At 34.8% G+C, this 11,086-nt stretch overlaps 1 protein-coding gene across 7 annotated transcripts; it reads right to left on the bottom strand.

Moving 5' to 3' along the window:
- Positions 1–3,273: 3,273 nt before the first annotated feature.
- Positions 3,274–8,447, bottom strand: LOC147391252 (uncharacterized). Of its 7 annotated transcripts, none has more exons than XR_015170234.1 (5): positions 8,025–8,439; positions 6,663–6,726; positions 4,291–5,217; positions 3,788–3,954; positions 3,274–3,525 (listed from the first exon to the last, which is right to left on the bottom strand). XR_015170234.1 is itself a non-coding variant. In XM_086417157.1 (5 exons), exons 3-5 carry the CDS (start codon positions 4,386–4,388, stop codon positions 3,387–3,389), a joined length of 405 nt encoding a protein of 134 aa, XP_086273283.1. In that variant the 5' UTR covers positions 4,389–5,217; positions 6,663–6,726; positions 8,025–8,440; the 3' UTR covers positions 3,274–3,386. The 7 variants fall into 7 exon arrangements, 3 of the variants coding, with proteins under 3 accessions (XP_086273283.1, XP_086273281.1, XP_086273282.1); XR_015170233.1 differs by having other exon boundaries at positions 3,788–4,036; positions 4,204–5,217; positions 8,025–8,438; XM_086417157.1 differs by having other exon boundaries at positions 3,869–4,036; positions 8,025–8,440.
- Between the last annotated feature and the right edge of the window lie 2,639 nt (positions 8,448–11,086).

Raw genomic sequence — 11,086 nt, 5'->3', positions numbered from 1 at the left:
CCGGACTCTAAAAGTAATGAGTGAATACTCTATGTTGTCTAATTTTTCATTTTGAATCTAATGGTGTGGTCAATTTCTATAAATTCTATCTCTAATAAAAATTTATATTTTTAACCCAATGTGACCTTGAAAATTGATGTCGTTTTCGTTTTTGACGATAATTCAATTTCTTAATCTCCAAAAATGACAAGTAAGTAGTCCATTTTCTATAATTTTTCGTTACGAATCCAATGGTATAATCAAATTTTAAAAATTTTACTATAGCAAAAAGTTATTATTTTAGCCTAATCCAACTCGGTAATCGAGAATTTTGTAACTTTTTGTTTGGATTCGCCTTTGAGCATGCTTATAGGTTAAAGTATGTTTTTTGATTATTTTAAATCCAATGGTGAGGTCAGATTCTATTAAAATTGATCAAAAACATCTTAAAGTTTTACCCCTAAGTCCCACTTTCAAGATTTTCTCAAAATTCTATTATTTATTTTTCCTCAAGATATGAATCGAAAATCAGGGTTTTACAGGCAATAAATCCCAATGTCTCCCCCTTTTCTAAAGAAAAAGTAAAACCTCGATAAAGAAAAAGAATGTAATAATTAAGGAAAGGAAAATCTTAGTGGCATGCACATAACTGTAGATGCTTTTTACTAGTATCTAGCAAAAAAATATCTATGGTAATGTGCGTGCCACCACAAGCTTTTGTCACTTTTGTGTCTCCATTTGTGTCACCCCAACATGACTCTTTTTCTTTTTTGTTACACTTGGAACGCTATTTCCTAGGAAAAACTATCCTCCAATTTATGGGTTTGTTTTGTTTTCTTGTGTTTATTTTCCAAGAAGACAATGAGATAATGACACGTATGAAGAGAAACCAAGTTCCACACGTTACTATTAGCTTGTTTGACAATAGTATTTTGGGTAAATTTCCTTTGAAAGTTGGTGATATTAGGTTTACTCTTGCGAAATGCAAGATTAGGTTTTCCCCTTGATCAAAAGTCTACACCCTTTTTTCATTCTTTGATAAATTAAAGACTAAAATTTGAAGGATATTTTAAAATAAAAAATATAAAGTCAGGATGTCAAGAGTAATTCATGAATGACATCAGTTCAAGGGTAAACCTGATCTTGAAAAAAAAATTTAATTCTTTTTGTAGACACCCCAATTTGAACAGGCCACTACTCGAAAGGGCCCAAAAATACTAATTTTTCAATAAAGGTTGCCAACGGGCCTCAAAGGCCCAAATTATTAAAAAAGCGATATTTTGATCGAACCGAGGTTCCTAAGACCCTTTGAGGGGTCTAGTGGGCCCACCTAAGAAGATTTGGTGTACCCACACCTTCACCGCTCCGCTCCCTAAACTAAGAATACCCGATTTTCAATAAAAATCACCAACAGGCCTAAGAAGCCCAATTTGCCAACACGTGGCATTTTGATCAATCCAATAATTCAAAAAATCCCTAAAAAAATAAAAAAAATATATATAAAACGAGACTTGGGATACCCACTACCCTCCACCACTTCACCTCCAAATCCGAAAAAACCTTAAGCTCGTTGAAATCCCACGAACCCTCAATTCACTAAAAATATGTCTCTCATCTTACCCCCTAACCTAAATCCAATCCCACATCACCTAAAATCAAAAAACATACCCACCCCCCAAAATCCAATCAAAAATGACCCCAACCAATTCCTAAAATCCAAAACCATCCCTAAAACCTAAGCCCAATACCCCTAAGCCCTTATCCATATCCACTTCATATCCAACCCATTTACCCTAATCCACAAATCACTACCAACATCAACATTCTCCCCTACCAAGTCTTACCCCAAGTCTCACACTAAAAAAAAAGGAAACCAATTCAACTCTACTCTTCTCTTCACTATTCTCTCACATTATCTTCTAAAAAAAAATTTCATTCTCATAAATCATTAAGGACTCAAGAAGAATTTAAGAAGAATAAGAAGAAGGAAAGAAGATTGAAGCTTCAAGGTGGGTTTAAAGAATCCTCCCACTTTCTCTACCTTCTCCTCATCCCTCTTCTATTATCCCCTCATCTCTTTATTTTATTTTTAGATGGACTTAGGATAAATGCTTCCCTTCTCCTATCTCCGGTAGATCGGACTTCGGTTCGATTGAAAGTATAAGAGTTGTAATTACTTTCCAAACAAAACCAGTTTTAGACCCTTTAAACTATTTTGAGGTAACGATGTTTGAATCCTTCTCAACTTATGAGAACGGATCCATAGCCATGGCCAACACTTTTCAAATATTGATTATGTCTAAGGCTAATGCCCTTTAGGTCATCTCGATGAGATGACTTACAAGCTAAAGCCAAAAGCAAGTCCCTACTTAAGGTATAAATCATCGACATGTGGCACTTTATTTTATTTGTAATTTTATTCAAAAATGACTGAGTTTTTTGAGGTTACCGCCACTTGATGGAGAGAAAAAGGTGCCTAACACCGTCCCTTTTCTCCAAACGAGTCGCTTACCTCGATCTCAAGGTTTGGTTAGTACCTTATCCATCGTTAGTCACTAAATGCCAAAATGTTACTTTACCAAAAAATATACATCGGGTGACTATTCACACCTTTTTACAATATGAATAGTGACGACTCCAATCATTAGTAGATGTGGTACTCGTAATCAAGGATCACGTATCAACATTTTCCTTTATTAAAGTTTGATGCCACACGATTGGATGCCTACTCAAGCATTTGTCTTTCTTTTTTCTATAAAGAAATCGAATAGTACTTGGTTTTATCTTTCTTTATTAAAGTTTAGAATGGGGTGCAGTATTGGGCACTTCAAGTTTTATGCGATGCCTTCCCACTTGATAAAAGAAAGAAAAACAAAATAATACAAATAGAAATATGATTGCACAAAAAACTTGAAAATACCATGTGGCACTTTTCACTACGTGAAAATACACAAAATTTGACGGCCCAAAACTGTCGAATTATGTAACTTATTCGTCAGCCTCGACCGTCGAATTTGGCCTTGTCGAAAAAAAATTCGACGGTTGAGAACCAATGAATTTTTATAAAATTCGACGGCCCAAAACCGTCGAATTTTACAAATTAGACGGCCCAAAGCCGTCGAATTACTGTAAAGCCTAATAATAAAAATTATTGTAACCAGGCTAACTTGGTAAACCAACCAGCCACACACCAATCTAACAAACTGACCCAATAAATGGAGAAGAGCATCACACGTCAATGCAGTGTTGCAGGCAACCCTTAAAATGAAGGTAAATGTGAAAATTCAACACTAATTCATCAAATCATCTTATTTTCAAATAGAAACCTCATAAATATCTATTTGCCTAACAAAGGAATTGTTACTAGGTGAAACACTTTTCAATCAAGTACATTGTGCTTGAGCAAGCTAAACCACTGATAGTTCTAATAGCAAGGAAAAAAACAAATTACATGCTTGTTCAGATTTCACCATCCCAAAGTCCTTCAAGGGTTCTATAAGCGCCGCTAATTTCATGGGTAAATAAAGTGCCCCTAAGTAGCCTTGCCTACATGATTAACAACCATAACTTCAGTATATCCCTGATAAGATTTCATTAAGTCTAGCTTCCCTATCAAAACAAACATGATGATGCAACCATATTATCTTGAATGACATCATTGTTTAGACTCCATGCATGATGATGCACTAACAAATCTGATTCCATATTTAAAATGTGAATATGCCTTTTTATAGTTAAACAAGTATGTTCAATGAAGATAATTTATATGCATTTCTAGCAAGGAAGGAAAATAGCAGAAAGTACTTGCCTGTTCGATTTCAAAGAACTTCAATAACAACTCATCGGGAATGGACCAGCTAAAAACATCAAAATTTTCCTTGATTCTCACCTCATTCGTGCCCTTGGGCAGTACACTGTGACACATTTGGATTCCCCATCGGAGAGCAACCTATACAGTTGACTTGCCCAATTTCCCTGCAACCATATTAAGAACTGGATGTTTAAGGACATCTCTCTTGAGCCATGTTGTTCCTGGGGAACCCAACGGTGAATACCCCTATGAAAGACCATTGAAAGAAAATTTCACAATTAAGGATAAAATAACAAACAAACTTAAGAACTCAAAAGTCTTGTTAAAGCTTGTATACACATAGATAGGTGCACTCCCTTCGATTTACAGAATGCACATATCTGTGTCTGGTGCCATGCAGGGTGGCATTCAACCTGATTGACGGTAAGAGGCACGCGTGCTACTTCTAACAAATCCCCCAACTTCTATGATGAAAAATTGCTCACACCAATAGCACGAACCTTGCCAGAATCATACAGTTCCTCCATTGCTTTCCATGTACTCGGTGTATCATGTAGGGTGAAGTTTTCAGAATTAAAGCCAACATAACCTTTTTCATGGAAACTAGCCAATGGATCTACAAGAATTTCAGCAACCCAGTTGGTTACAATGAAAGTAAATTCTGTGTATAAGTCGGATGAACGTCCGAATCTGTGGTTGGAAACTCCATGAGCCAACAATTGCTTCACTTTCATAATGCCATCTCTTACTTACACCACAACAGCAACAACTCTGTTATTCCTCATAATGCCACCTCTTTCTCACAAATAGCAGCAGCTACCATTTCCCTCCTCATTTTTTTTACATGGCTGCTCACAGTAACATCGATTGTGAGCTATACTAGAAAGCACACAGCTGCTGCCCTACATACACAACTATTGTCCCCACTTCTATTGCCATTTTGCTTGCCACCTTGCAACCATCAACCTGCCATCAATGCATTAAGCCAAAGAAATAGTAGTTGCTAATCCCATTCCATTGCTACTTCTAACTATACTGTTAATTCTTCTTTGCCACTTGCCACTTGCCACGTCACTATCCCATTTATTTCCCATTCATTATGCCATTACATGCCCACAACAACTTCATTTGCCCATTTACTACTTATAAAACCTCAGCATCAAGAAGACATCAAGACGCCGGATAAGTTTCAAGTAAATAATTCTTTCACATTTACTACTTATATATGGGAATTGAGAATGTCAAGGACCTATCAAGCTGGCTACCATGATCCTTCAGCACCCTTACTTGGATTTTGGAAAGCAGAGAAACTCCAGAAAGTTTTCAAGGCGTAAGGTGGATAGATAGTCTCTCCTTCTTCATTGATATTTACTATTGCAATTTTCAATCAGTCTGTTAGATTAACCAAGGTGACCTTTACAAGGATTCTACAAAACAAAATACCAAATTCAGTTCAATTATTTCTAACCAAATAAGGATCTACAAAGATCAATAAACCATTATAAAGATTAGATCCATTACAAAACATGACATAGAGTGAACATTTTGTGTGCACATGCCTATGATCAACACTATATACATTCTACTTACAGAAGTGTGTATTTATGAGAATATTTATCCATGAGTTGCAAGTTATGACGCTTGGTAAGATCGAATAGTCCAAATTTAATGGGACACATGGACCCACCTGAGCAATCTTTACTATATAACAAATGGACCCAATAAAAAATAAACACACCCAACTCAATCCCTTTTTCTCTAACACCACACAAATATATGTAGGTTATACAAAAAATAAAATTATGAGTGCTAATAAATTCTTAGATGACATGTAAAGTTACCATTTATTAGAGAGAGATTATTAGTCATCAAATGAATTAGTTTATTCATCATCATCAAAGCCATAACACAAGTTTATAGTCAAAATAGGGTCTCTGTTGAGAGTTTGAAAACAACATTTAAACAGATTTCATAATCAAAATAGGGTCTCTATTGACAGTTAGAAAATTGTATCATCATCATAAGCACTATTAATAACACGAGTTCATCTCCTCATTTGTTCATAAGTGGCACGTAATTCTAGGATTTAAGCAATTATTTCTAGATATCTAGTATAGAGGGATTATATTTCCTTTATTTTCTAATTAAATTGAGCTAAACTATTCTAAAGAGTATCTCTCAAACATAAGGAAGACTGTATAGAGATGTTGGCTTATCAGTTTTGTGGTTGCCCATGTGTCTGACACTTCATGTCAATATCAATTTCACATAACCGACACATGGACACATGGATCCATGTCTTTAGATGTCCCCTCCAAATATCTCAAATAAGCAACCAATGCATTCAACACAATATCCGTCCCACCTCCTATTACATCTCCTTTTTTTGATACAAAAATGGAGTTTTCCAATCTCTTCCTCTATGTCTGCTTAGAATTCAAATCAATTTGGTTTCACTCACCCAAATTTTACTCTCTCGAATGTTCACATGTATGATATATGAAACATAGTTTGGACTAGTTTTTCATAGTTCAATAAATGTATGATACAAATAAGTAGATATATGCAACCAATATTCATTATTATATGGAAATCACATCCTTTAGATCTTGAAGACCTGAAAGTTCCAATTTCTCCCCACACACCACTAATGCATTTAATGTGGAGAGCAAATATGATAGATAAATTGATGCATGAATACATGATGAAAAAAAATGAAACTTTAATGCACACTATCCAAAAAATATTAATATAGAAACTATCATGCTTCCATGAATCATACAAGACAGGTAGATATATGTGACCAATGTTAATAGGTATGATTCAGAAAATATTATATTTCAAGAATCGCGAAAAATTGAAAATCACATACCACCTTAAAGAATCTCAACGTGCACCACTTTGGCAGCTCTTTGGATCTACTTACTTGGTAAATCCTATGTGAATAAGATGAGAAATAATAACAAATCAAAGCAAAGCCCCAAAGTACACATTCCTCATATATGCTTCGCCCATCGGTAACTATTTCAAGGTGAGTTTGTTTCTGTTTAAGAGTGGTAATTTTAGTAAAAAATGATGTTGTTGGTAATTTTGGTTTTATTTTCGTGGATTTTCATTGTCCCAAACCTTTTTTTTTCTTTTTTGGGTAACCATGACTTGAACCCACCACCTTGCATTGCAATATTTCAACCAAACTTATAGACATCCAAAACAACAAAGATAGATAGTATTTACATCTCAAAATATATACATAACCAACATAATCTAGTATCCCTTCTGTAATGCAATGAGCTTCTAGAAGTTGTATATGCAATAATTTCCAATGGCAGATGACTCTTTTCTATACAAATGCAAACTATTTCAGAAAAATGTATGAATCATCCAATGTCTGCTCATATCGTACCCAAACTAATCTCACAATGACTTTTAATTGCCATGGTTGGAACTTGGCATACACTCAAAAGAGGAATGTCACCCATGCCAAATTCTGTGGCAGCAGCATTCATAAAAGATTAGATCGCTAAAGATCCTAAGGATACACACCAAAAAAATCTCAATGACCACCAAATGGGAAAGAAAGATGTTATTGGCACCCCAACTTTTGCTTATTACACCCAAATTTCTTAAATTATTTAAGGTATTGGCCAAATTTTCAACAGAGCTATATGTATGAGAAGCTCTTCTTGAGAGTGTTGTATATGCTGTTTTTTTTTATATTACACATTCTCCTCTGTTTTTTTTTTGTTTTGTTTTTGTTTTTTTTTTTTTCAATCTAAAGTCATAAAATTGAAAGGCCAAAGAACAACATTATAACATATAACAATGCAAAATGAACCCAAAAACAAAAGAAGGGAAGAATCATTCCAAAATACACACAAAAAGGATAAAAATAAAAAATAAGTTTTGTATTCAGAACATCTGAAAAGGTACAAAACATTAATCCAAATAAGAATCATATAATGCTACAGAGAAAGAAAGACGAAATTAGAGTCTAACAAACCTAGAACATATAATGAACAAATCAGAAAATAAGATTTCAAAGCAAATCTTGAACTAAAACCTTGAGTTGCAGAGAGCTTAAGCTTGAATTGAATAGAAATTTTGAACTAAAGAATTGGTAAATGGATGAGAAACTAATCCCATTTTCTTCTAAAATTTTCTAAATAAATAATTTCAAAGAGATGTAGAGTGGTTTTTAGGACTTTTTTTGGGTTTTTGAGAGAGATGGACTTACAAATGAGATCTAGAGTGGTTTGATCAGTGGCACCGATGAATGAGCTTCAATTCTGTGGGTTTTTGACTTGAGCTCTAATTTCTTCTTCGATTTGAGCTCTGAGATATTAAGAATCCATCGATGAAGTGACAAGAGCTCGTTCGGTGCTCTCGATCGATCCGAAATAGGAGATTGAGGGCCGTGATTGAGAGTGAGAGATCATTTGGTGCTCTGGATTGCTTGGCGTTCATGAATGTTTGTTTGATCAAACCAAATCAAAAGGAAAAAATCTGTAAGACGTTTTGGTTTGATCGAACCAAATCAAGAGGGAAAGTCTGTGAGTGAAAGTGATCTTCTTTGCAACTTTTTTCGAATGTACCGAATGTCTGGTTTTCCTCTAAAATAGGCAAACAGCTGAGAAGGAAAGTCTGTTAAGACGTTAAGGTTTTTTGTTGTTAAAAAAATTTTGGGTGGTTCGTTGGGCTGAGGCTGTCGAAATTTTTTGTTGGGCTTAAATGTGGGTCTTGGGCCGGCAGAAATAAACGTTGGCCTTGGGCCGTCGAGTTTAACATTTTTTTAGTAGCGAATTTTAACTTTTTTGAGGTAGTGTTTCTCCTCCCCCCCCCCCCCCCAATAGTGGGAGTGGATCCTGTGTGGCCCGATTTTCCTATAACTCTCTTAGCTCTTTTTTTTTTTTGTACACTCTATGCTTCCTTAGAAGTGTAGATCTTATGTTTCACGGTACACAAGGACAAAAATTTATACTTTTGTACCAGGTCAGAGAACATACAAAAAGAGTGTTTTATTATCATGATTCTATAAATATAATATAAAGAGTCGTGATAAATGCAGGTGGTCTCGGTATGGGATTGTGTACGTGGTTGACATGGCAAGAGCACAAAACCATAGATCATTTTCATCGGGATACATAAGAAAAAGATATGTAGTTCTGTGCCCTTGCCACATCAGTCGTGTAACCAACAACACAAAAAAAACTACGTGCATTTTATCATTATTCTAATATAAAACATATAAAAGCATATGTGTCTCAATACATGATCATAGAATAGTTTGTTGTTAGGTAGATACTCGAGAATCTGTTCTCACAAAATAATCAGTAATAAATGATTCAAAATAAGTAAAATCAGAGATTGATCGAGGCTTGTGTTGAACACAATGTCTTTAAGATATTTTTGTTCCCGTAATTTGGTGCCCATGGATCTATGAACAATCGTCTCCTAGGATACAACGATCACATGTACAAAGACAACACTTCAATGTTAAGTTTGTACTCTTAAGGAATGTAGACGAGAAATTCAAAATGTAAGTAAAATAATAGAGAAGAGAAAATCAAATGAATAAGAACCAAGGTCGAAATAACCTATTTATAGAAAAAGAAGAGACACAGTGTCTCTTGTAAAAGAGAAGTTTTCTAATAGACATGGTGTCTCTTGGAAACGGTAAGATATCTCTTAAGAGACAATCCACAACTCAAACCCAAGAGGGGTGTATTTTAGAAGACAATCTTTCTGGACGAACAAACATAATGAAAAACGCAATAGAAATTAAAGGGTGCGCCCTTTCAAAAAGAAGATTCGGATGTAAAGCCAAATTATTGAAATTTGCATCCCCTTGCATGAAGATTCGGATGTGAAGTCAAATTGTCAAAATTTGCACCCTCCTGCGTGCACATTGTGTGTAGGCATTAAGGATTTTTTGGACTAATAATTTAAATCTTTCTTGATCCCATGGGCCTCTTGCACGTGCGTGGACTTACTCAAGTCTCTCTCTCATATTCATTAAGTGATATGAGAGTTCTATATAAGAACTAGACAAATTTTTTATTCCTATCCAATGTGGAACTAAAGAGTTTCAATAACAAACTCAATAGTTCTACAAACTACATACTAACAAACCATGATTAGTATGGGTTTTTTGAAGTTGATTTCTTATTTACTCGAAAGAGATTTATGAAAACTTAATAAATGAAATTATTCTCTTCAAAGAAAAAAAAATTTCAAGTGATCCAGCCTCAAACAAAGTGTGAGTCTTACTTAAATCATAGTTCAAAGTGACCTACTTGGTCACAAAAATCTATAAAATTTTACAGATTTTTCCAATATAGTGGGAATGGTTGGCATTGGGAATACTACACTTGCTCAATTAGTCTACAACCATGAGTCCTTAAATAAGTATTTTGATCCAAGAATTTGGATTTGTGTGTCTAATGACTTTGATGTCAAACAACTTTTAAGGGAAATCGTACAATCTGTTACCAGAGAAAAATGTGATCTATCAAGAAAAGATTAGTGGGAAGAAACTTTTAGTGGTGTTAGATGATGTATGGAATGAGGATGGGGATACGTGGGATAAATTCAAAAATTCGTTCGGAGGGAGTGGTAGAGGAAGTAAAATACGTGTAACCACATGCAATGATAAAGTTGCATCGATTGTGGGATAGCCACTTCATGTGCACTCTTTGAAAGAATTCCTTGAAGAGGAATGTTGGTTACTATTCAAGCACCGAGCGTTTGCAATTGTAGGACTAATAGAGACTCCATGACTGGCAGAAATTGGGAAGGATATTGTGAAGAAATGTGGAAGTGTGCCTCTTGCCGCAAAGACACTTAGAGGCATGATGTGCTCTAGAAAAAAGGAACAATAAGAAATTTTTAATCTACCTAAAAACGAAAATAAAATCATAAGTGTGCTAAGTAAAGTTGAGTTATGATCATCTATCATCACATTTGAAATAGTGTTTTTCATATTGTTTTCTATGTTTCCCAAGGATTACAGAATCAACAAAAGGAAGTTAATCCAATTTTCGATGACAGAGGGATTCCTTGTAAAAGGAAGTGAATTGATGGAAAGATGTCGGCAATGAGTATTTTTACATATTGATGTGGAAAAATATAAGAGTATAAAACTATATACTAGTGCAAGATGCATGATCTGGTACACGATAAGTCATGTGGTTTGACTGTTCAATTATGGAGGATAATAGGGTAGAAAATGTTTTGGAAGTTCATCGCTTGTCATGGTATGTAATAAAAATTCCACAAGGCTTTCATAGTGATAAGTAA

The sequence above is a fragment of the Akebia trifoliata genome, chromosome 11 (assembly GCF_017979445.1).
Source record: "Akebia trifoliata isolate Shusen 1 chromosome 11, ASM1797944v1, whole genome shotgun sequence".
NCBI lineage: Eukaryota > Viridiplantae > Streptophyta > Magnoliopsida > Ranunculales > Lardizabalaceae > Akebia > Akebia trifoliata.
The sequence above is the reverse complement of the archived record's forward strand: the minus strand, read 5'-3'. Positions and strand labels throughout refer to the sequence as shown.

What these genes read in the sequence shown, in the direction of transcription:
- LOC147391252 (XM_086417155.1), bottom strand. Translation starts at nt 4,524, where the DNA reads ATGAAAGTGAAGCAATTGTTGGCTCATGGAGTTTCCAACCACAGATTC. An exon ending in AACTGTATGATTCTGGCAAG is followed by an intron (nt 3,955 to 4,290) that starts GTTCGTGCTATT and finishes ATATGGTTGCAG; the next exon opens with GGAAATTGGGCAAGTCAACT. An exon ending in TGCCCAAGGGCACGAATGAG is followed by an intron (nt 3,526 to 3,868) that starts GTGAGAATCAAG and finishes TTAATCATGTAG; the next exon opens with GCAAGGCTACTTAGGGGCAC.